Genomic DNA, 25,108 nt, shown 5'->3' with positions numbered 1-25,108 from the left:
ACATCTTTTCAATACGAAATGGTCTGTCAAACCGTTGTCTTGTGTTACAGAGAATAGAAAGTTTCAAACACTGCTTTCGATAGCAATACAAATACAAATAACTTAAAAACCATAGAAAATGTGTAATACATGTATATTGCAAAGTTTCTTAGAATTATGTTTTCTTTTATAAGGCAAAATGAATGTGTCCTTTAATAACTATACACATGTTTATCTTAAATTTGGCCAAATTTCACTCAGGATTCAAAAGCTAGATACACTGGATTTATCCATTTTTTTTTAAAAGCAGTTATAATTGGCCCTGATGCCTCTTTGCAAAGATTGTTAAGTACATTATATCCAGACCACTACTGAAATAATATATTTTTTATAAATTATTCAATATCTAATTATTTGTGTCACATACTGTATCTCTTAAAGTAAACCTTAACTTTATATGTTGTAGTTTTCGTTTTTTATTTGTGGCATACATGCAGCTTGCAAAAACAGCTATAAGATGATATGGGAATGGACACACATGCAGTATTACGACGTTTTTACGGCAAGGTAACGCGTAAATACGCTAAGTGGTTTCAAGCGTAGGCAATGGCACACTAGGTTAGCAGTTTAAAGCAGCGGTCAGCCTTTTTAAAAACGATGCCCCTTATATCGCTGTAAAACCACATGTGTCCATGCCCTTAGAAAAGTAGTCAGATTCACTAAATTCTGTGTGGAACCATAGGGACTCCTCATTTATCTTCCTTAAAGGAAGAGTCCAATGGGGTAAGAAAGTTGCAAAATTTTCTACAGGTCTAGTAATTCATAGCAACCAATTAGCAGGTAGCATGTTTGTAAGCAAACATCTCATTGGATGCTAAAGGTTACTAGACCTTAGAAAATGGTGTACTATTTATTACAAACATCCATACACAAATAATAAAATGTGCATAACTGGCATAGACAGCCACAAAAAAACATGTACTAGTAACTGCATATACATATAAAAATAGATAAATATCCATCATATCCTTTTAATACTACTAACAATGAGAAAAAAACTATTTATTTAGCGGAAGACCAGGCCGTCCAATGGGACCCTGAAACAACAATAAAACAAACAAAAACATTTTAGAAAAGTACATTAGCTAGAAGGGAAACGTGGTTGTGATATCAACAAATTACACAGGAACTACAATTACAGTATCCTGATTTAGAAGAGACAGAGGTTGGGCATACTAGAATATTGGATATTGGATAGATAGGGGGTGTCTGAATGTTACCAGATGTGGCCAGAATGGGTGGTGTCCTAAATGCCCCACATTTTAAATATTGGGATGTATCTCTACATCATATTCCCAACTGCTTTTATTTTTGTATGCTTTTATATATAAATATTATCAGTTTCTGCTCTGGTTGTTGCAGCTCCCAGCCCCAATAGCTCCATTGTAGAAAAGAGAAAGTATTCACATCTTAAGCTTGCCCAGCCCATGCCCTGACAGAAAGGCATTGCTGTGCTGCGTGCAATAATGTTACATAGGCTTATTTCTAAGAAGCAAGTCTCCCCATTAGAGATGAGCAAAATTTTTCCTCAAGTTTTGCTGTGTGTCAAAAAAAATTGTCGCCCATAGACTTCAATGCATTTCAGCGAATTTCACAAATTTTCAGCAAAGCAAGATGGGTCAGATTTGCTAATCACTACTTCCCTCCTCTTGCCCAACCAATGTTTAAATGGTGCCAGAGTTAAGTCTCTCTTTCTTCTACAAGTAAAACAATCTTCCCTCATGTTGCCCCCTAAGATGTCTTGCATTGAACTTCTCTTGCCTGCACAATTCTCAAATTATCCAATTGCCAATTATTCGCTCTAGTCTGCCTGCAAACAGATCTACCCTTCTCTCTGCCCCCTACCTTTACTGCCACAGAAAGGGGGATGCAGAACAGCTAAATCAATGGCGCAGAATGAGCATGCAGGCCTGAAGGCTGGTCAGGAGGGGAGTAGGCAAAAAAAAGATGCCAGCCTGGATCAAATGTGATCCTGTTGCATCTTGGCTCCACCTGGTCCCATTCTGACCCTACCCAATTCCCTGTCCCACAACATGCTCCCTGCTGCACTGCTTCACAAGATTTCAGTTGACAATAATATGATTTTCAATGGTAGGTTAATTTATGATTCAGGTGGATGAAGAGCCTGTTGTGATAGGTGACCAGGTGAGAGGGATTATATCAGGGAGACTCCTGAAAAATAGTTGTCTAGGATTGGAGGAGAGGCAGGGGTGGCAATGTTTGTTCCATGGGTGAGTGAGAGAGAGTAGGGGAGACAGGATAGTTGGATGCAGGGCTGTCCAATCGGAGGCCCGGGGGTCAGATGTGGCCCTCCAAAACTTTTTTATGGGCTCAGTCTGCTCTACAGCTTCATTGACTTCATTGTATGACATCATCATTTCAATATAATCCGGTCCTCCAACATGCTGTATTTGAAACAATCAACTGACTGCATGTAATAAATTGGACAGCATTGAGATATATGGGAAGCTTGGTTACTAGGCAATGTTTTCTAGGATAGAATAGTTGCATAGTGAGCAAGGGTGCTCTGAAAGAATGTTTAAACCTTTTTTTTTAAAATGCATTTAGTTTGTTTAAAGGGGAACTGCAACACAAATGAAAATTTAAAATCAGATTAATCCATTGGAAAGCCTAGGTGATGAACTATTGCTCATCTCAAGAATGAGTTCACAGAATTGTTCACCGACCCAGAACAATGGATAGTCATTAGTAATTAGAATCAAATGAATAATGAAAGAAAAAAAAGCAAATATCACCAATTAGAAGCAGCAATGTAAAAGTGTCACAGTTTTACCAATGATATTTCAGGCTACTTTGCATAAATACTGAGCAGGTTAAAAAGAACATTCACTTTTCAGCATGAATCGATTTATAAATGCATTTATCTAACTTTGTATGTCATATGCTTTGTTATTTTAATGCTGGATGGTTTTCGAATTGGCTGTTTGTGTTCAGTGCCTCTCTATTCCAGCACTCACAAGTGGAGTGAATGCCAGTAAACTAGGATATGATTGTTGAGTTGCCATTGTGTTCTTGCCCTGTAACATGTTTCTTTTAGACTAGACTTGCAGCCAGATTTGTTTACTTGACCAGAGACTTGGAGACTAGTGTGATATTAAAAATACAAACACATAACAAAGATTTGCTTCAATCATCCCTTAAACAATAAATTATTTGAATGCCAACATGTTGGTATGTTCATGTGGTTAAAGGTCGCTGACTTAATTGTCAGCTGGTTAATATTACATTGGATGAAATCTCAGCAACTATTAAATACCCTCATAATTCATCAAAGATTTCCCAGATAATAACTGAGAAATGTCATCCAGCCAGCACATAAGAAGTTCTGGTTACATCTACTTATCATGGAATGGTCTAAAAGCTTCAGGCCCAACTTGCACATAACATGTACTTCTGAGCTGCTACTTGTATGGTGAAATAATGATTGCAGATATCTTGGGGTTGGGGTTGCACTGGATCCACTATTTTAGGATACGGCCAAATCTCGAATCCTTTGTTAATGATTGGGCCAAATACTGAACTGAATCTGAACCCTAATTTTCAGATGAAAATAAGGGTAACGAGTGGAGAGAAAATCGCATGCTGCACGTGCAGTTAAAATGTTTTGACTTCTTTGATTGTGTGATTAAAAGTCACACATTTTTGGTTTTAGCTTGGCCAGGCATTTGTATTCAGCTGCTTCCTGCAGAAGAAAGGTCAAATCTTAACTGAATCCCTATCCGAATCTTGGATTCTGTGCATCCCTTGTTGTCACAAGAACTGTAGTGTTGCATTGGTGCTGATAATTCTCAAAGTGGCATTGGCCTCAACTGAAGTACTATGGGGCAAATTCACTAAGATGCGAAGTTGCGCCAGGCGCAACTTCGCCGCACTTCGCCAGGCGTAGTTTCGCCAGCGCTCCACAAATTCACTAAAATCCGAAGTTGCACTCAGGGGTAGCGTAAGGTTGCGAAGTTACGCTAGTGAAGGCTAATTTGCATACGGCGCCAAATTCAAATTTCAATGGAGGAATACGTATCAGCACTACAAATGCCTAGAAAACCTTCAAATCATCAAATAAAATTTTTATTTTGCCCTACACATGTGCCCACTGTCTAGGTAAGTTGCCATGAGTCGGGAAATGTAGGGGGGAAGGAGGGGAGCCCCAAAAAATTTTCCATCTTTTTCAGCCTATCACCCATAATGTAGAAAACACGCCAGCGTTTTTTGGGACTTAGAAAAAATTTTGACTTTTTTTGAAACAATCCCTATCTACTCTATTGCGCTTCGCCAGGTCTGAGGTGGCGAAGGAAGTCTAGCGTAAAAGGTAGCGTTCAGTACACTGCGCAAGTTAGTGAATTTGCGTAGTTACGTCGCTAGTGAAAATTCGCCAGGCATAAGGGTGCGAAGTAACACTAGCGAAACTACGCCAGCGTTCGTTAGTGAATTTGCGCAGTAACGAAAATGCCAAACACTAGCGAATTAACGCTAGCGTTCGGCGCTTCGGCGCTTAGTGAATTTGCCCCATGTGTTTACAAAGTGTTTTTTTTTGTAGTTCATATTTAAGACTGAGATTAGATAGACAGTCTCACAAATCCACTTCAGACCCCCTTTAAACCCTTTACCGACAGGAACACAGCAGAACCAGATGGAATCATGAAAGCTACTTACAGGTGGTCCTGTGAAGAGAAGAAAAAAACAAGGTAAGTAATTGTACATTTTGGTAAAATGTAAAAACATATTCATATTCCTCTCATATTCATATTCTACCCTCAAACAGTGCGTGTCTCCTAGATTTCCGCAGATATGCACACATTAGTGTATAGGGATGAAAGAAATTCTGTCAAATTCACGCATAGCACGAGGTCAGTGATATGTTGGAGTAATGTTTGCTTGAGACTACCTAGTTTGCCTGAGATTACACTAGCATCAGGCTTGTAGCTGTACAGCAGCTCAAGCTACTGTACCCATTAGCAATGGTTGACAGCAGACTGTTGCCCACTACTGCCAAGTGGAGCAGGAGTCAGACTGTCAGGTATAAAGACATAGTTCTGGAAAGGCATCAGGCATAATTTGCTCAAATATTCCCTTTTTTGGTCTTAGTTGCAGATGCAGCGGCCAGTTCCTTGTTGTATTTCCAAAGCATTCACAACTTCAGGTGATCTCTGTGATGTCCATTAACCTGGGACTTTTAACCTTGGAAAAAAACAAGTAATGGGTTCACTTGGATTTGGGTTCCCAATACTATTTTTAGAATTTGGTCATCTTAATGGGTTTTTATATAAACACTAGAGAGAGTTTTGCAGCAATTCAAGTAAATCACATAAAGTTGGGTATATATTGGAGTTTGAGTTTTCCAATAAAAAGAAAAAAATAGAAATCATTTGAAAGCTTACTTCCAGCAGTCAATCATTTTTCCGAGATCTTTAAAACAGTCGAGATTTTACAGTCTCTATGAAAATGAATGCAATTTAAATTTTCTCCTAGACTTTAGCATAGTTAACGCCAGTTAAGTATTTGTCTGAATCCTAGTAAAGGAGTGGCCAGAGCAAGCACAACTATGACACAGTTGGAATGTTTAAATTCATGACAATATATGGACACACAATCCCTGTTTGTTTAAAGGGAAATGCAATTTAGTAGCATTATGAACAAAAATATTTTAATATACTGATACAGTATGTGTGAGCACAGACAATATCTGTTCTTTTGTCACTGTAATACCAACATGGCATACAACAGATACCTTAAATACCTGTCCAAATGTAGGAGAAGATTTTAATAGCCTGCAGTTAATATTCAATGTAGCCATTGTTGCTAGCCACCTACCTCTAGAGCAGCCATGTCAGGTCAGACGGCAGATTTAAGAACTTAGACTGCCTATCTTAGATTTGCTGACACGGCTTCTAAAAAAATAAAAAGTAAAAGGTCCTGCCCACTAAAGATGATGGACAACACTGATATCCGATATCCGATAACTGATATGACGTGTTTTCCAAGCTTGGAAATCCATATCAGATAAAAAGCTTCAAGTGTAAAAGCTCCTCTCTCTAATTAGTAACACTGCAATGTGTGCCGTACATATTCTTTCCATTGACACATTACAAACAGAAGCAGAAGAATAGGAGAGCCCTAAAGAGGAAGAGAGAATGCAAAATACAAGATGTAATTTTTGGAAGTAACCTACCATATTTTTAACCCCATTTTATCCCATAGTTCCAGTTCTGATGAGGCTGCCACTACTTGCAAGTAATGCACCAATAAACAAGCAAAGTAGGGTGCACTTCAGTAAATTGTGCTCATATTTTAGAATTTGCTATTTCTTCTGTATTTGTGTTAACTAGTGTCATGTCTGAACCACTCCATGAATAACAGCTTTCGAATCAGTCAGTTGTAACTATTGACTCAACCCACTATGGGAACCCTGGAATTACTGCAACATCCAGGCTGGGGGTTCCCTAATGTTCGTGCATGCAATTCCAAGCCTTTGATCAAAGCAATGTGTGGGCACACTGGTGCATGTATGGACACAAAAAACTTTTTTGAATAGCTTCAATGTATGCTCAGTTTTGCTTCCAAAGTAGCATTTTAAACTTTGCCCTTGCAGCAAATTCACTAAAAGGCAAATTCGCACCAGTGAATGCTCTGCCATACTTCACGCCACTTCACCAGGCGTAAATTAGTCATTACAACGATAATTCACTAAAATCTAAAGTTGCGTCTCAGCAGTTTCGATCTTTCTCTAACTTTCAATTCTGCCTAGCGAAACTTCATTAGTACTCTTACACTTAGTTCAATTTGAATAGGGCAGGTAGCTTGAAGTGGCCACTTATTATTACAAATTTCCGAAAAAGCAAAATAAAGACTAAAGAGATCCTCTAATGCCCTAGACATGAGCCCACCTTAAAACAAATGTGGCATACCCCTCAACTGGTTGGAAAAAAATGTTGACACAAATATCTTTACTATTCAGGACTTTTGAAGGCAATCCTGCTTTAAAAAATGAAAAAACACCAGCGTTTTTTACCACTTTTATACATTTTCAGCATACAAGATATGATGCCACTGACATAAGATTGAGGAAGATGAAGCTTCATCTTATCACTTTGCCTGGTCTAAGGTGGTGAAGGAAACTCTGGCAAAAGAGGAAATGTTCTGTAAAATCCGCACTTTAGTGAATTTGCCGAGTAACATTGTTTGCCTGAGCAAGAATCGACCTGGCGATAGGGTGCGAAACTGCTCTAGCGACTGTCTCTTTCACTAGAAGATTGTCCTTTACGCTAGCGACGCCCAATTTGCCCTTTAGTAAACCTGCCCATTGTCTCCTATCTGCACATACTTCTGACATTAAAAAAAACAAACAAACAAACAAAAAAAAAAATATATATATAATAACAACATTAAAAATATATATATATATGTATATATAGATACAGTTAGGAGCACTCACGGGTGTGTTACACTCCAATAAAAGATACTTCTTTATCACTACACCCGTGAGTGCTCCTAACTGTATCTATTTGCTTCCTTTCGAGGAGCATCCGGGATTTGATCAATTGATGGTGAGTGCCGGTGAATCATATGACTATATGTATATATATATATATATATATATATATATATATATATATATATATATATATATATATATATATATATATATATATATATATATATATATAGCATGTGCTTTCAGTGCTAGCACTTAAGGATGGAACTGCTTTTTGGCAGGCTGTTGCTTCTCCAACTCAATGTAACTGAATGTGTCTCAGTGAGACTTGGATTTTTACTATTGAGTGCTGTTCTTAGATCTACCAGGGAGCTGTTATCTTGTGTTAAGCTGGCCGTAGACGCAAAGATCCGATCGTACGAAGCAAGGATTCGTACGATTTTCGGACTGTGTGTGGAGAGTCCCGACATTTTTCGTCCGGCGGATAACGGTCGTTTGGTTGATCGACAGGTTAAAAGATTTCTGTCGGCTGCCGATAATATCTCTGCATGTATTGCTGATCGTTCGATTTTCAGTGGGAGACTGACGCCAGTTTTTTCGGGCATAAACTTTCGTACGATTGCTGTCAGGGGCAGAACATCGTCTGATCTGTTCTTTTACTACTTTATTTGATCTGAATGGTAAGTGGCAGGTCAGGAGATTGGGTCGTCCGATCGTTTGATCTTTGCATCTGTGGCCAGCTTTAGGGTGCTGTTAACTGGTTACCTTCCCATTGTTCTTTTGTTAAGCTGCTGGGGGGAAAGGGAGGGGGTGATATCACTCCAACTTGCAGTACTGCAGTAAAAAGTGACTGATGTTTATCAGAGCACAAGTCACATGACTGGGCGCAGCTGGAAAACTGACAATATGTCTAGCTCCATGTCAGATTTCAAAATTAAATATAAAAAAATCTGTTTTCTCTTTTGAGAAATGGATTTCCTTGCAAAATTCTGCTGGAGTTTGTTTTTTTTTTTTTGTTTAAAAACACGTTTTACCATGACAGTATCCATTTTGTTCTCCTTTAAATAAAATGCTTGCCTGTCTCTGGCAGTGTTGCATTTATGAGAGGGGGGGTGTGTGTTTGGTTTGCAGTCATTCCTCGTCCTGGCCCCTACCTGTCCCCTAACTTGTGTCATTCAGACATACAAGTTTGGAAGTGACAAAGGTTGCATTGGTGCCCTGTCTTTACCACCTGATTATGTGCACCTTGAGCTGGATTTGTTATTCAGTGAAAAATGCATACTTTAGCCATTTCCTCCAATCAGAAGTGCTCCATGTGTGAGCATTAAAGGGACACACTCTTGCAGTCCCTAGGAATTGAAAATGACCCATACTGCTGTTGTCTTGGTGGAGTAACCATAAGAAGCCAATGGGCAAGTAGTGTTTACTGATTATATGAATAAAAGCAATAAAACATCTTATTTGTTGCTATGGGTTACTGCATATAAGAAAACTTGTTTTATTGCATATATATTGGATATTTCTTATACAGTTATTTACCTTTTATTATCATGTTTCAATGCTGTTAAGTAGTCCATTCCACGTACATTTTTTATATATCTAATAATTCAGTTTCTGCTGGGGGTATCTGTGATTTCCAGTTCTTAACCCCCTAGCCACTGTCAGGGTATGATTAACAACAGTTTTGGGATTTTATTTTCCAATATAAAGATTAGGGGATCTCGTTTCACAATTGTACTATTCTATTCAAATTTTCATTTATAACCCCTATAATATTATTAATTTGCTTTTTATAGTGCCATTATATAAAGTGTATTGTATATCACTCAGAAAGCCAGTTTTTCGACCATTACTCTACAATTAAAGTAATTAACAAGTTTCATATACATTCATAGCAGTTGCATATAAAGTCTTAACACAATATATACAGCACTGCTCCATTGAAATAAGCTGTTGAATATTTTCAGGCAAAAATACAGTACCTGTCTGCCCATTTTGTCCTCTCCTGCCCCTTGTTCCAGGAGGCCCTATGTTGAAGAAATTCAATTGGTTAGGTAGAAAGTCATCAAATATTTTAGGGAGATTGTGTTTTACCACCTTGAACTGCATTGCCACTTTATTCAATTCTTTCTCAGTCACCCTTTGTATAAAGCATACATTCCACAAACTTGGCAGCCAAATTTTTAAAACACCAACTGATATATTTATATGATGTTCTAAGCATAATTTTCTAAACCATGTTATTTGCTCATGCAGTAAACAATATGAGAAGAAATCAAAAACAAGAGCAAGCCGAGCAGCCATAAACATTCAAGAGCTGTGAATTTTTAATAACAGAGTAGCATTAGGATGCAATGGCGAATTATGGAAAGCTGCATTCACTAAATGGGGACTGCATACATGCCACATGTCCTGATTTCACTTGGACTATGCCAAATATTGTAGTTTAGTTTAAAAGAATTTGTGTCAGGAACACCAGATAATAAACGTTTCCACAAAGTCCAAAAATTTCATTCTAGAACATCAGACATTTTATTGACCAGCATTTTCCAGGTCTATTAGCCCACTGCTTTGCAAAGAAAATCAGTTCTACTTGCTGAGAGGTTTCTATGGTTGACTGGAAAGGAAGCAAACATTGCACCCTAATATATTTAAGAATGCCATAAACTCCCTCTCACTTTGTATGATTTGGAGAAGCAATAATAACGCAATGCATTTAGATATAATAGACTGATGGAAGCAGGTCCGGACTGAGAATTAAAATAGGCCCTGACATTTTAGGTACAAAAAGGCCCAAACAGCCCCACCAGCCCACTAAATAATGACTTTCTATGGCACCTTATAGCAACCCCTCTGGCATTTGCCAGAACCCACAGATTGCCAGTCCGGGCCTGGATGGAAGTATGTTATCAACACAACGAAATTAATCAGGGGGTCATAATAATATAGGAGACTACTAGGGCCTTGGAAAAGGTTCGGAATGACTAGGCTACATGCAGTGCTATAATCAAGTTCCAATGAAGTGACCAGAAAGGGGTGTACAGCTGCTTCTGCATATGTAATTCTTGCACTGATTTTATTCCTAGACACAGGTGTGGGCTAAATAAATACAAAATATAAATCTGTTTGTAAAAGCCCTATGCCCCATAAACAATCATATGCATTTTATAATTGTTGTTCCCTTTCTTAGGCAATCACAATGATAACAGTAATAAAAATGTATAATTTCTTCCAGCATTATATGTCAGAAGCCATCTCAGTAATGAATACTAATCAGTCTCTTGGTACAGGGCTGTGTTGCTTTATAAAGTACAATAATCTCTGATATATCCATTATGTATATACAAGCCACTCACTACTTGTAAGTCTTGCACTTAAACAACAGAAATAATAAGAAAATAGCATGCAGATCGTAAAAGGAAATTAACTAGACTTCAAGTAGTTTGTACCATAGCAAACTAAGCACCCCATGACCCTTCCCTCTTATATTAATGCCTACCTCTATTAAAACCATCTTGTTTAGTTATAAAATATATATTAGGTTTGTTTTTGGATCTTTTGCAAGTCAGTTTTACTGCAATGAGATTGGTACATTTGTTCATCTGATGCATGAGCAACACAGTAACATGATCTCAAAGCTTTATAGGAATTTCCACCTGCTGCCCGCTGGTATGAAGACAAGTAGGTGGCATTGGCAGAAGTAACTCATAAAACAGATACACTAAATCATGTAATGCCCAAAGTAGAGAAAACAAATCTGTATTTTATATATGAATAAATATAGATATACCAAAATGTATATAATATGGTATTTTCAGGATATTTCTTGGGGAATATAGGTTAACACGTATTACATTTGAATAATAAAGGAATTTGTTGTAATATTCTATACTAGTTATAATACTATGGAAATGTGTAGCAGTGTTTAAATAATTTGCATTCTTTCACTGTTTGATAGTTTGATTTGAATATTTCTATAATGTGATGACTTTTGGTTCAATGAGAACTAAAATGGATTTATGTAGCTTAATTACCATGAAGATAAATGTACTGAGACATCAGTCAAAAAATAAAAACCGCTTAAGTAGGAGCCCGTTAGGGTTGCCACCGGTCTGGATTTCACACGGACAGCCTGGTTTTTGGAAGGCCTGCCCGGGGGCCTGTCCGGATTTCCAAACTAGGAAACTCTATCATCACTGCCCACCCTAGATGTCATCCAGCCCGCCCCTGACATCAACCGGGCAATCCCCTATGTCACCTGTCCCCCCAACGTCAACACAACACCCGGCCCACCCCCTGCCTGTTTTCCCCAAGCAAAAAAGATGGCATTTATTTATTGTGGACCATTCCCCATGGTTATTTTATCAACTTGTGACTACGAAAGCCTTTCCATTAGCACATCAACAGTAAAAAAATTATAAGCTACTGTCACGTGAACTGGCTCTAAACAGTTAATGGCTAAAACACTGTGAATTCATTATGCATTTTGGAGCTTGCAGAGGAGTTTAAACTAAATATTTTTTATGCTTTAAATGCTATCTTTTGTTAAAATGCGCAAAATGTGCTGCCAAGGAACAATCAGCCATTTCAGTCTCAGCTTTTCCATTACAAGGAAGCTGAACGAAGGTACAGATGTAAAGCTATATACGATATATTAACATTCTAAGTTATGATGCATTCATACAAACATTTATTGGAATTTGTCTTCCAGCTATGATTATTAAAAAAAATTAAAATTATGTGAAAGGAGAACTTTACTTGCATCAGGTACATAAAAGCTAACAGTGATATGGAACCTGCTATTCTCTTCACAAAACAAGACTATTGTGCATCAGTTCTGCCAGCTCTTTGAGATGTAATATCACTCAATAGCAAATCCATGATTCTTATAAAAACTAGTTATGGCCAATGTTATTATTTCAACAACGACATAAAAAGAAAACGTAGGGTTTCCGTAAGAACAATTGAATTGGAAATCAACAAATATTACATGAAATTTACTTAAAGGGATCCTGTCATCGGAAAACATGTTTTTTTTTTCAAAACGCATCGGTTAATAGTGCTACTCCAGCAGAATTCTGCACTGAAATCCATTTCTCAAAAGAGCAAACAGATTTTTTTATATTCAATTTCGAAATCTGACATGGGGCTAGACATTTTGTCAATTTCCCAGCTGCTCCCAGTCATGTGCTTTCTGGCAGGCTGCTGTTTTGCCTTCTCAATGTAACTGATAGTGTCTCAGTGGGACATGGGTTTTTACTACTGAGTGCTGTTCTTAGATCTATCTTGTGTTAGGGAGCTGCTATCTGGTTACCTTCCCATTGTTCTTTTGTTTGGCTGCTGGAGAGAAAAAGGGAGGGGGTGATATCACTCTTAAGCTCACAATTCTTCTTGCCGAACAACTGATTTTAGGGAAGCCCGACTAATCCTTTGAAATTATCGTGCGGTTAGTGGGATTCGAACGATCGTACATCTTACGATTTTTCGGCCGACATCTGTCAGGAAATTGATCGGCCAGGTTTTTTTCCCTGGCAAATTGGTCTTTTTAGTTGATGGTAAATTATCATACGATCGTTCTGAGAAGATTGTGGTCTCACGATCAGGATCTGAGTGATTGAAGTTTATCAGAGCACAAATCAAATGACTTGGGGCAGCTGGGAAACTGACAATATGTCTAGCCCCATGTCAGATTTCAAAATTGATTATAAAAAAATCTGTTTGCTCTTTTGAGAAATGGATTTCAGTGCAGAATTCTGCTGGAGCAGCATTATTAACTGATTCATTTTGAATTTTTTTTTTTTCCCATGACAGTATCCCTTTAAAATTTACAAGAAAATAAGCCAGCCTAAGGACTCTTACACATGATTCTTGTTGCATCTCACCTGAGTCTGGTGGTTCAGTGTAGGGCAGTGGGTATGGCACAGTAGAAAACAATGGGTTCTGTTAACTCACATATGCTCCCAAGTGGTGCAAAAAATGAACTGCACTGGAACGCTTGTAAAAATGCACCTGTGCAAGAGCCCTTAGGATGGCATGTTCTCTAGCATGAAGCCAGTCATTTTTTTTAAGTAATGCTGGTGCCGGCTCAAGAACGCATGAACCAATCATGGGGTTCGATAAATAAAATAATAAAGAATATATAGGCGTGAGGACATATAAAACTAACATCTCAGTTTTATTAATTTAATCAAGTCTTGCTGCAGGGCAAAACATTTTACTCAGGGTTTCTTGATTGTGATTTCAGAGATACATTTGCTGCAGAGGATAGATAGATGACTTGTAACGGCCTTCCATCTTTTCATTTTCACCTGGTTACACCCTCCTGTTACTGACACTGCCATCCCATATATCCTCTCATTTTTATAATTTTGTGTCAGCCATTCCCCTTTGGTTGGGTTTAAATTGCTTTTCCTGAAAATTACTTACCCAGTATATTTTGAATGTGTATAAGATACAGCCAGAGCCAACTGAAGGTGACAAATGAATCTTTTTAAAAACATAAATTCAGTCATAAATAATGTATTCGAAAGTCTGCCAACATTTGTTTAGATAAATAAAGTGCCTTAAGTAGCTCTTCGACTGAATTAATAGGCAGTTTCAATGTTTAAATGTTAGTCTATGTCAGGTATCTCAAAATTTATAGTTTGAATCCAAACTAATTTTGTGTTTTTTTAATAAGAGGATTTGCACAAACAGTGGAGGTTTAAACACTTTATTGTTCCATATGGCAAAACAATTGTCACATGTTAGAACTACAAAACCACCTCAAATTGGACTGCCATCCATTTTTATTTGCAATAATTCATACAGGATATAAATTCATTGCCAGCACCAATTCCTACTTGTTTAAGGGGTAATTTACACAAATGCTGGAACTCAAATCGAGGCCCTTAGTGCTCATACAATAAGTACTTGCATCTGTGGCCTTCCTGTGCTCTACACAAAATATGATATGCAGGAGTGCATACCTGGAGTGCAAGCATTTGTGCAGATCTGGGGTGCAAAGTGCATGGAAGCTTATGTCTGATTTTTGCAATTTTCAGCTTACCCTGATATCAGCATCCATTTTCATAAACTTTAAAATTACAGTTTATTGGGTCTATTATTGATGGATGCAACATAGCCATACGTTTTGGATTCAGGCAAATATGGAATCTTACACCAAATTCTAAATCGATGTGCATAAGTGGGAAAAATAATAAATTTCGGAAAAAAATGTAAAATGTTTACATTTGGTTTAAAACCTTGTCATGTTAAGTTATTCAGAGTTCAGATTCAAATTAATTTTTGCTGAACATGTAGTAACATTATTATGGATGTACCGGTCTAGGATCCAATTCAGGATTCCATCAAATGCTAAAATATTTTGCACCATTTGGATTCAGCTGAATATCAGAACATACAGTAATTCTGGCTTTGGTGCATCCCTAATAATATTACTTCATTGGGTTGCCAATTCAGCTGGAAGGAATGAAACCTATTTTGACTTGTTCATAGAAAGACTATTCAAATTTTTGTGCCGTTCACTGGGAGTGATATAAACATCATGGAAAAGTATCCCACATGACATTAGGCTTAATAACAAACTGTAATCCAGTGGTTTAAAAACTATGTACAAAACAGATCACAGCTGGGTTCTGTTGCTGTGATACTGTAGCCGAAAGGATTAGCAAATGCAAGGGGAGTATGTTGTAAAGGTGTGAATTCTTCAATAAGGAGCCTGTGTCTTTTGGTGGCTAAGGAGAGATTTCAATGTGAAAGCAGTTATTTCTACAGTAATCACAGGACTGGGAAACAATCTAAAATATCCATCTATGGATCCAGCAAGGAGCAGCTTGTTTACTCTTTCTGCTTCAGAATTACTTTAGAGCTGCTTATGATTTTAAGTGTAACCCTGCCTTCGAATCTGCCTCATGTCAAAATTCTCTAAGCCCAGCAGGAGGGAAATGTTCTAGGTGCTTGCTGTTTGGATGCTGGCACATGTCACTATGAAATATCATTGTGAAAGCTAAGTCAGCAATCATCAAATTAGCCAAGGCTATTTTTCAAATGACCTTTTTCTCTTTTTCTTAAAAGCCGCTTATTAAGGTATAGCAAGACCAAAGTAGTTTCATTTCTGACTCAATGAGGCCCATTTATCAAAGGTCAAATTTCGAATCCATGTGAACTTTTTTTCATTCAAATATACTCACAGTTCAACTGGGAGGTTATTTAAGAAAAAATTTGAATGGCTAAAATTCAATCTAATGGTTCTGACTTGAAAATTCGAATCATATTCGATTCTTACGAATCAAATTTTTGTCACAAAAAATAGGAAGGCTATTAACATCTCCAAATGGCTCAGCGGACCTCTGCCATTGACTTGTATATGAACTCAGCAGGTTTTAGGTAGCAAATATTCGAATTAGGACTGTTTCCATGGTCGAGGTAAAATTTGAATGTGTGAATTTTTTTATTGTTTTATTGGTTTGCATTTTAACCATTTTAACACATAATAAGTTCAACATATTACAACATGTATTCAACTACAAGCATGCCTTATACTAGTAGCTTTATATTGTTCATAAAGATCATCCGTGGAGTTTAGTGAATGTGTGAATTTTTAAACTCAAAAATTAGAATTTGAATTGACTATTCGACCCTTGATAAATCTGCCCCATTATGTCAGGCTTGGAGCCACTGTTCAACAGAGCTTATGACATGGCTTCATATGGCTGCTTTAGTAACTGGAAAAAGAGGTCATTTATCCAGGATCGCCAGGACTGGGCTTCTTGGGTAAGCCCCACAATAGATGATCCAGTTGACTTTAACACATGATTTGTGCTACAATTTTCCTGCTAATGCAATCTAATTTGCATTGACTATATTTGGATCTGACGACCCAGATCAAGCTCATTCCCAGTAATCCTGGCTATGGGATTTAAGCTCTCATTTTTGAGGTATATATATACCAGATAAACTTATGAATTGTTATCAGAGGGGCACTAATCTAAGGGATCTTTTGGTTAAAAGTGATCCAGTCAGGTGCTATCAAACTAGACAGGAGACCTGGCTTCAAAGTGATTTACCTGGATGTTTTAAATGCCCAAGCTGTACTTCGTGCAGGTTTATGACACCAGGGAATAGCTTTTTACATCCCCATACCGGTAAGCGGTTTCTGATAAAACACCACATCACCTGTACTACAACCCATGTAATCTATATGATTACTTGTCCGTGTTGGCTGTCATATATAGGTAAAACTGTCCAAACATTGCGGTTAAGGATGGATGGACATCGATCCGCAATTAGTACAGCGTTTCGTGATGGTAGTACGAATAAACCTGTGGCAAATCATTTTCTTCAAGTTGGGCACAGGTTACCTACTTTACGCTATATTGCCATTGACCATGTTCCTCCCCCTAGAAGAGGGGGAGATAGATCCAAAATGCTTGTCCAGAGAGAAGTGTTTTGGAATAAAAAGCTTAATACTATGGTACTGACAGGGTTAAATGAGCACTGCTCCTTCTTGTGCTTTCTGAAACAAAGATAACACAAAATAAGATGTACATTAATATTTGATAAGGTAACTGTGTTTATTTTGCAACATTCCTGTTTGCACAATATTTGTTACATTTGTTGCAACTATGTAAATACTAATGAAAGTGTCTCCTCATGCTCTCTTCCTTTCTATATGGTTCAGGTGGTGTTTGGTTTAACCCCCGGCTGGGGTGGAGCCTGCATCACATGTCCCATGGGGCTGCACGGGATTGGGTGAGTGTTAATTGGTTTTACTTATTTATGGATACAATGTTTTTAAGTGTGTTATTGGTCTTGATAAAGGTCTTAGGAACAGACCGAAACGTTGACCTCCTTTTAACATGTATTGAATAAAATTTATCTTTTTTAAAAAAGCTACAAAGGATCCCAGTGTGCACCTTACCTTTTTGGATTTTATATATATATATATATATATATATATATATATATATATATTTATAAAATTATGTTGATGTACAGGGTAGTTAAAGGGGTGGTTCACCACATGTCCTGTAAGGATACAATCCAGTCCCCTTTATATTCATATTCCAGTATCAAATCAATGCATGGTTGCTAGGGTGATTTGGAGCCTATTGCAAATTGGAGAGCTGCTGAATAATAAGCTAAATAACTACAAAAAACACATATAATAAAAAATTAAAACCAATTGCAAAATGTCTTAATTGAATATCACTCTCTACAGCATAATAAAAGTTAAATTATTTAAAGGTTACGGGTGTATTATACAGTATATATTTCACTGTGTAATTATTTACACATTGATTTTAATGTTACTGTACTTAAAGGAGAAAGAAAGCTACAAAAGCAGTTTATTGCCAATAGGTTATAGGTTCTGCAAAATGCTTTACCATACCTAGAAGCTCTCTCTGTTTGTTTAGGATAGCAGCTGCCATATTAGCTTGTGACATCACTTCCAACCTGAGTCTCTCCCTGCTCCCTCATAGCTCTGGGCTCAGATTACAGCAGGAAGGATAAAGGGGAGAGGGAGCAAACTAAGCATGTTCAAGCTCTAGCCCTGGAGGTTTATGCTGAAAACAGGGAATCTGATACAGAAGCCTATGTGTACACAATAGAAGGAAAGAAATGATGTGTTTCTTTTGACAGAGGACTCAGAGCAGCATTACTTTGAGGGTTTACTGGTGTATTTATATAGACCTTTCTGATAAAGCTTACTTAATTTAAGCCTTTCCTTCTCCTTTAAGACTTCATAAACAGCCAAGTCATGAGGACAGGTGCAAATAACATGCTACAGTCAAGAGCGATCCTCCTGTTAGGTTGTAGGTTACCTAAATAGCTGCATACTGCGGCAGTCATCAGGAACCAGTTTAAAAACAAACCTCAGGGCTGTGAACACAGCGGGCACTTTTTGGATGAGTTTAATGTTTTGTTTAGCAAATACTATATGCCCGTGTGTGTAACTTCCACCTTCAGAGGAAACCTCCTGTTGTGAATACAGGCTAAATTATATTTTCAAGTAACCTATAACCTTCATTCTAGAGTCACAGGAAGGGAAACTAAACAGTGAGATCCAGGGGGTACGGAAAAGAGACAGTTGATGTATCTGTTATTTGATTTAGATACTTTCTCTGTAGCCGTTTTCTGCAAATGGATAAGAAAAGTTACTAGCCACATCAGTGCAGTGCAGCTTCTTGCATGTTATGGGCCAGTAACATGATGCAATTAAAATTAACATTAATACAACATCACAGAATGGAATTCAATAGGACTAGGATGTCTTGAATGCATAAGGATGCCTTATACTTCAATGGCATCTGCCCTGCATGACTTCAGTTAGACAGCACTTATCTTCATGAGATTTGTTTGCATGCGCATGATGCGCTTCAGTGTAGCCGACATGAAGACCCACAGGCCTTTTAAAGGAGAACTAAAACTTAACAAACCTAGAAATACTGCACATTAGGTTTTGGGGGTTTGTGCCACAGTGCCAGCCTAGAGGGATCACAGGAATTTTAGCAATTTCAAAGATGCTCCCCATCTTCCGTTCTGCTGGTTCAAAACACATGCTCTAGACTGGTCTAAGCTGACTTAGCGGACTTAGTTTTTTTTAAAAATCCAGGATATGATTACATGGGGTTATTTGACATCCCTGTGAAGGGCTAAATTGATTTAAGTCACCCATTCAATGTCACTCATATTGAAAATGGAAATGCTACAGAAGAATGTAAGCAAAGAGGAAAAAGCGGCATGGGGTAGGGAAGGCAGCCCACACTTCCTGCAAACTCTGACTAGAGTCATCTTGTTTTCATAGCACGTGTCTTGGCAGGCATTGCAATATTCTCCTATATTCTGACACTCAAGCAACTGTTTAAGAATAACAGACTTCCCTGCTAAATAAAGACCAAGTGCAGAATCATTTAGATTACTGCTCTTTACAATAAACTTTAGGTTCATCCTCAGGTTAACGTCCCAGTTAACTTCCCAAAAAAAGTGTTAAAGATTACCCTGACTTTTGTTGCCATAAAAGCCATGTAATCAACCTTTCTTTTTATGATTTCTTATAAAAACTATAATCCAGCCACACATAATTATTATCTATAACATAACTTTTAATATCTGGAAGACAATCTGGAACATAACAAGGCTATTCCACAATTCTAAAATATACTCTGAAGGACTTAAGAATGTTGACAGCCTAGCTTTCCTGCAGCATTTATTTCACTGCCAGCAAGACAGCTCCTCTAATGAAATTTTATTTCTATTTAGGCAGACATCAGTTCAGCCCAGGTCACAAACTGACAAATATCAAAGGCAGGGACGCAATCCTAATAGTTTTTATAACATGTAAATTATTTCCACAGGCCTCCCACCCTGCTATCATGAAGATGAGAAACTTTCAAATAGGCTGCAGCTTTTCATCTTCTTCTATAAGTTTATTTTTGCCTGTTTGAGGAAATTAGGGCTTATGATTACAATTTCATGGGCCTGTCCTTCTTTCTTTACTACGGAAGCAAATTTAGCCTCTGATTCTTTCTCTTTTATGAATAAAGAGTCTGTTATTTTCCAGCTAATTTTTAGCAGAGTTGTACACTTAAGTGGGGCACTTAAATCATGGGTACAAACTTTGCCCAGGTCTAGTAACCTTTACCAACCAAAACAGATGACCTACAAATACCATCTCAAGGATTCTAAGGTGTCTCTAAAAGTCTTTTATTTATGTAAATTGCCATGTTTTTACCCATAATACAATGTTTTCCTCATAATTCAAGCATAATCTTGGCCTCATAGGGATATGCATCACATGAACACAATTGTGCAAGTGTGTAGTAGGGAATGGGATGCAAGTTGTAGAGTTAGGATTGCATTACTTCTGGCGCTCAGGTCAAAATGATGTTAGCACTTGAATCTTTTGCCACACGTCTGCTGCTCCTTTTCAAGGGACTCCTTGTGGGCACCATGTTGAGAATGACTGTAGCTCCAGGGTTAAATTTCATTCGTAGTGAGTAAAATGTTACCAGAGATGCTACACTTTGACCACAGAGGATGAAAGATATGACTATGAGCAGATACAAGAGCAATAGTTTACATTTACTGAATACAAATCATGGTTTGTGTATACAAGTATGGGTCACACAAAGGCCATTATGGTGTGCCCTCCCACAGACGGAAGACGTCATCGATAAATCTTGGGTGATCTGATCTAGATAAATTATTTTTAGTAATACTATAGCAGAAAATGTAATATTACTGCTTTGATTAGCCAATATCTTTGCTTATTGGATCAGAGCAAATCCACTTACAAAGTGCACTGCCAGTAGCAGAACGCCTGACCTTAAAAAAAGCTTTGTGTATGTGTTTAATTTCTTTTGTCTTTTGCCCACCAGTTTCCTAGAAGGTTTCTGCATTGCTTTGGCAGTCACTGCATGTTTATACACTCATTGTAAATAATCCCAAGAGAGATGAGATGAACTAAGAAGACTTCCCTTTGAAGAGCTGCCTGCACATGTTCCCAATACATAGTGATGTAGTGAAGCACAACTTTCCCAAAGTGAAAAGGCATGGCATAACTTAAAGCCACTTGCATGAAGGTCAGAACCAATAAAACTGATGTACCATAGAAAAAAGGAAGTAATTTGCAGGTAATCCATGAACCTTACCATGTATATGTAATCAGCCAGTCTGATTGTACTGAGGAGTTCAGTCAGAGTAAATCACTGGCCACAGCATTATACAGTTAGATAAATACTAAGGACACAGAATAATGTTTAAATCATATGAATGACCCACTATGTTTGTGAAGATTCTCATTCATCCAGGCCATGGTATATCTGTAGAAATAAGTTAAATCAACTGGAATTGCTGTGTTTTTTTTCCCTTAAAGATGTTTCACCAGTCATCCAACTGGCTTTCTCAATTCAGAATATATTGTAAATAGGATCTTTCTTTGGCAATATATCCTCTGGAATGTTGCTCCAATCAGCATAATCTGTTTATCATAATCCGCAAGGATGTCATGAGGTTAAGTGATGATTGTATTAGCATGATTGGAGCTTTGAGTTTACAGACAGCATGCAGGAACTACATAACCCACAATGCATTGCAATGTGATGTTCTGCTCCTTATTGAAATCACGTGTGCAGGGAATTGTGGTGTTTGGAGGATGTAGGTTGAGGACAGATGGCTATTGATACAAAGTAACAGTAGTCAGCCAACTCAGCAAAGTACTCAAAGAGATCAGCAGGAGAGCAGGCTAGGCTTAGGGAACTGTCAGAAACCATTAGAAATCATGGAATTTCAGCAAATTTCCCTTTAATTTTCCCATAGCATGTCAATGACAGGCTGCTTGAAAAAAATTAGAAATCATTTTTTAACCCAAAAAAATTAATCAAAACACATTAACCAGCAGACCTGTATATGTTTGGCATCCTTAGGCTTTTTATATTGTTAGCTCTTTCAGGCAGGGCCCTTTTTACCTCCTGTACTGGTTATCAGTTGCTTTTTTTATGCAGTCCAGTACATTTATTTTATATATCCACTTACTGTGCAGTGCTGCAGAATGGTTGTTCTTTATAAATATGTGTTTTTATTAATAATTAATAATAAGCTTACTGTTTTAGATACTTTTTAACAAGTGGCATATTACCTACTTGATTTGAAGCAGCAGGAACGTTTCTGTTCCCATCGTAATGCTGCTATCAGATACTTCTCACCAGGGGTGTAATTAGAGAGGATGCAGACCTTGCAGCTGCAGGAGGTATAGGGGGCCCACTAGGCCCTAATTAATGAGCAATTTCAATATATATTGGTAACAAAGGACAACTACTGGATATGTTGGTTCCTAAAAATTTGCTGTGGGGCCCAGTAACATCTAGTTATGCACTGCTTCTCACTATTAAAGTTGTTAAATAAGTCAATTCCACAACAAACTGAGTCCTTTCAACTGGCCAGGCGTTATTAACCATGGTAAGGAACCATGTTTTATGTGAAAACTCTATTGTAGTCAATGAGAAATAACTGGAACTGAGTGCAGAGTGCAAAAAGCGATCATTGCGCTAGCGATGCAGCCCCCCTTTGATCCACTCCGATTCTGATGTTTTAAATGCGGAGCGGGAGAAGGGGTGACATTAGGACTACTGGCTCAGGCTTCAGCAGCCCCAGTATCACCCCTGCATAAGTAACGCAATATAAATTAAATATGTATACATACATACCAAGATTATTAAGAAACTAGGATGTAAGTCTCATTCAGTATTAGTCAAAGAAATTCACTTTATCTATTAGTCAATAGAACCACGTTACTTTTAGGGTAAGGTCACAATGGGCGATTCGGGGGCATTTAGTCGCCCGGCGACTAATCACCTCTTCTTTGGGGCGACTAATGTCCCCGAACTGCTTTGCCCTGTCTTCCTGCCTACTAGAATGCGAAATCGCCTACGCATGGCACTCGCGGCACTTCGGTTCCCGAAGTTGCCTGGTGACTAATCTCCCTGAATCTGCCCGTGTGGCCAGACCCTTAGGCTTACAGTATAGGAAATATTTAAGATACAGGAATAACATTTCTATTTTAGAGACACTGGTTTATGTTATTCTGGAGGGGGAAGGGTGTCCTTTTATTTGTTTGTGCTGTAAGTTTTGACAAACAGGTGGCAACAATCACAATGAGTAGAGTCCCATACCATTTGCAACCATGTTCATTTTAATATTCCAAATGATCACCTATAGATCCATAAGCATACAAGCTTGTCTCCTGCTGGAAATTTTTTTTTATTATCAATGAAAGATATTGCCATTGAGGCATTTTTCAACATTCGTAATTGCAGTCTTAACGTACCTTTTGTGTAATGCAGAATGGGAACACAGCAAAGAGAGACAGAACGTCTAATTTACAGCTGCATTTTATTGCATTCTTAGGCTAGATTCACAGAAGTTCCCAGGTGCAGACTTATAGATGATAGTAACCAAACTCCGGTTAATAAATAGATATTAAACTAACATGATTCATGATTTTTTTCTACGAATAGAGAATTCAGGGTAACTTTGATATATGTCTGTTTTACTTTATACTTTATGCCTCTTGTTATTGTTTCATTATTATGATCATTACTATTTATTCTAAGGTCTCCTGCACATCTGCTATCAAACAGGCTCTCTGGTTAAAAGAAAAAAAGCTATAACTGAAATATAATTTGGTTTGTATGAAAGAGCCAGCTGTAGAAAAGATAAATCTAAATGGTAAGTTTCTTTTCCTTTATAACTTGAAACTGAAAAGTGAAAAATAACTGGAAAACAAATGATTTGTGGTGACTACTTACTATATTGTGTCTTTTTTTAACCATATGTTAGAGACACAAGGCCTGGTAGAGGGGCCAAGTGGAGACTAAATTAGACTTAGATGATATACATAAAATTATAAGATCTGCTTGTTTGGCGAGGTCACCAAAATAAGCCGATCTTTCCCCAATATGCCCACCTGGAGGTGCCAACTTGGACCAACGATCATTATCTGGCCGAATGTTGACCAGATGCCGATCTGGGCAGGTTAAAACATCCCGTCGGATTGCGGCCGCATCTTTTCGCTGATGCAATCAGCAATCCGACTGCCCTCGGGACCTCGAACGGATCAGCCCAATATCGTCCATTTCAATGTGGGCATATCGGGGAGAGATCCACGCCAAAAAAATTGATCTCCCTGTGTATGGCCACCTTATGTATGCATGTATGCATCCACTCGACCAAAATGACTGCTGATTGGTACATTTTTTTATTTTTAAAGGGTTATCCGCTTTGTTTAAATTAAAATATTATCAGTAAATCAACATAACATATTCAGTGATTTGCCAAAAAATTATTTGCAACCTGTGGTGAAAACATGTTAAACAACCACCCATTCCACAAACATACTCTCTGCATGCCTTTAGAGTCTTCCCAAATCGTGACAGCTGAGCCAACAGAATCACAACTGTTTCTTTTTCATAGCATTTCAAAACCAGTAGAAGAAATTGGATCCTTCTTAATAAACTGTAATAATTTTGCAGAGTTTGCACATCGAGCAGACAGATGGGACTCTTGTGGTGAGTGCACTCTGCACTGCCAAGTGAATTCAAAATTGACTACCTTGCATCAACTATAAATGTGTCTGTTTTTTGTGCAATTGCATTCTCTACACAAAGAAATGTGGCCAACCTCACTTAGTATATGCATTAAAAGTGCAGTGGGGTGGGAAGGTATCAGATCTGCCACCTTAGGCAACAGCAGAACTAGATGTAACACTTGAAGGCTCTGGCACCGTTTTGCCCAGTGGCTGAGTGTAGTACAGTCCTCCTTGAAGCTGATGACATCACACTGTGTTGTGAAGATGACATCACATTCAATTGATCTCATTGTGGTGTCCACTAGCCCAGCATAACAGTGGGACACAGTCTATAGGCAATAGACAATAAGAGTGATAGGCTAATGTACCACTCTGATGGAAATAGGAAAGGAGGGGGTTTTTAAAAAAAAAATTCACTTGCAATTATAGAAATGAGTCAGGTTACAATCATTATTAATATTTGTAGTAGATGCCATATTACTGCTTGTGGCAACTTATTTTCCACTTGTCTTTGTAATTAACAAAAAAAC

General features: G+C 37.8%; 1 protein-coding gene across 5 annotated transcripts in view; it reads right to left on the bottom strand.

The window, feature by feature from the left end:
* LOC108697509 (collagen alpha-1(XIII) chain-like) overlaps positions 1-25,108 on the bottom strand; it is a 201,843-nt gene that overhangs the window by 118,310 nt on the left and 58,425 nt on the right. For all 5 annotated transcript variants that reach the window (XM_041571115.1, XM_041571116.1, XM_041571117.1 and 2 more), the window contains exons 3-4: positions 9,472-9,516; positions 4,711-4,718 (exon numbers count right to left, since the gene is read on the bottom strand). In XM_041571115.1, coding sequence (XP_041427049.1) covers positions 4,711-4,718; positions 9,472-9,516 — 53 coding nt within the window. The remainder of the gene's footprint in view (positions 1-4,710; positions 4,719-9,471; positions 9,517-25,108) is intronic.

This window comes from Xenopus laevis, chromosome 7S (genome assembly GCF_017654675.1).
Source record: "Xenopus laevis strain J_2021 chromosome 7S, Xenopus_laevis_v10.1, whole genome shotgun sequence".
In the NCBI taxonomy this organism is placed as follows: Eukaryota; Metazoa; Chordata; class Amphibia; order Anura; family Pipidae; genus Xenopus; species Xenopus laevis.
The sequence above is the reverse complement of the archived record's forward strand: the minus strand, read 5'-3'. Positions and strand labels throughout refer to the sequence as shown.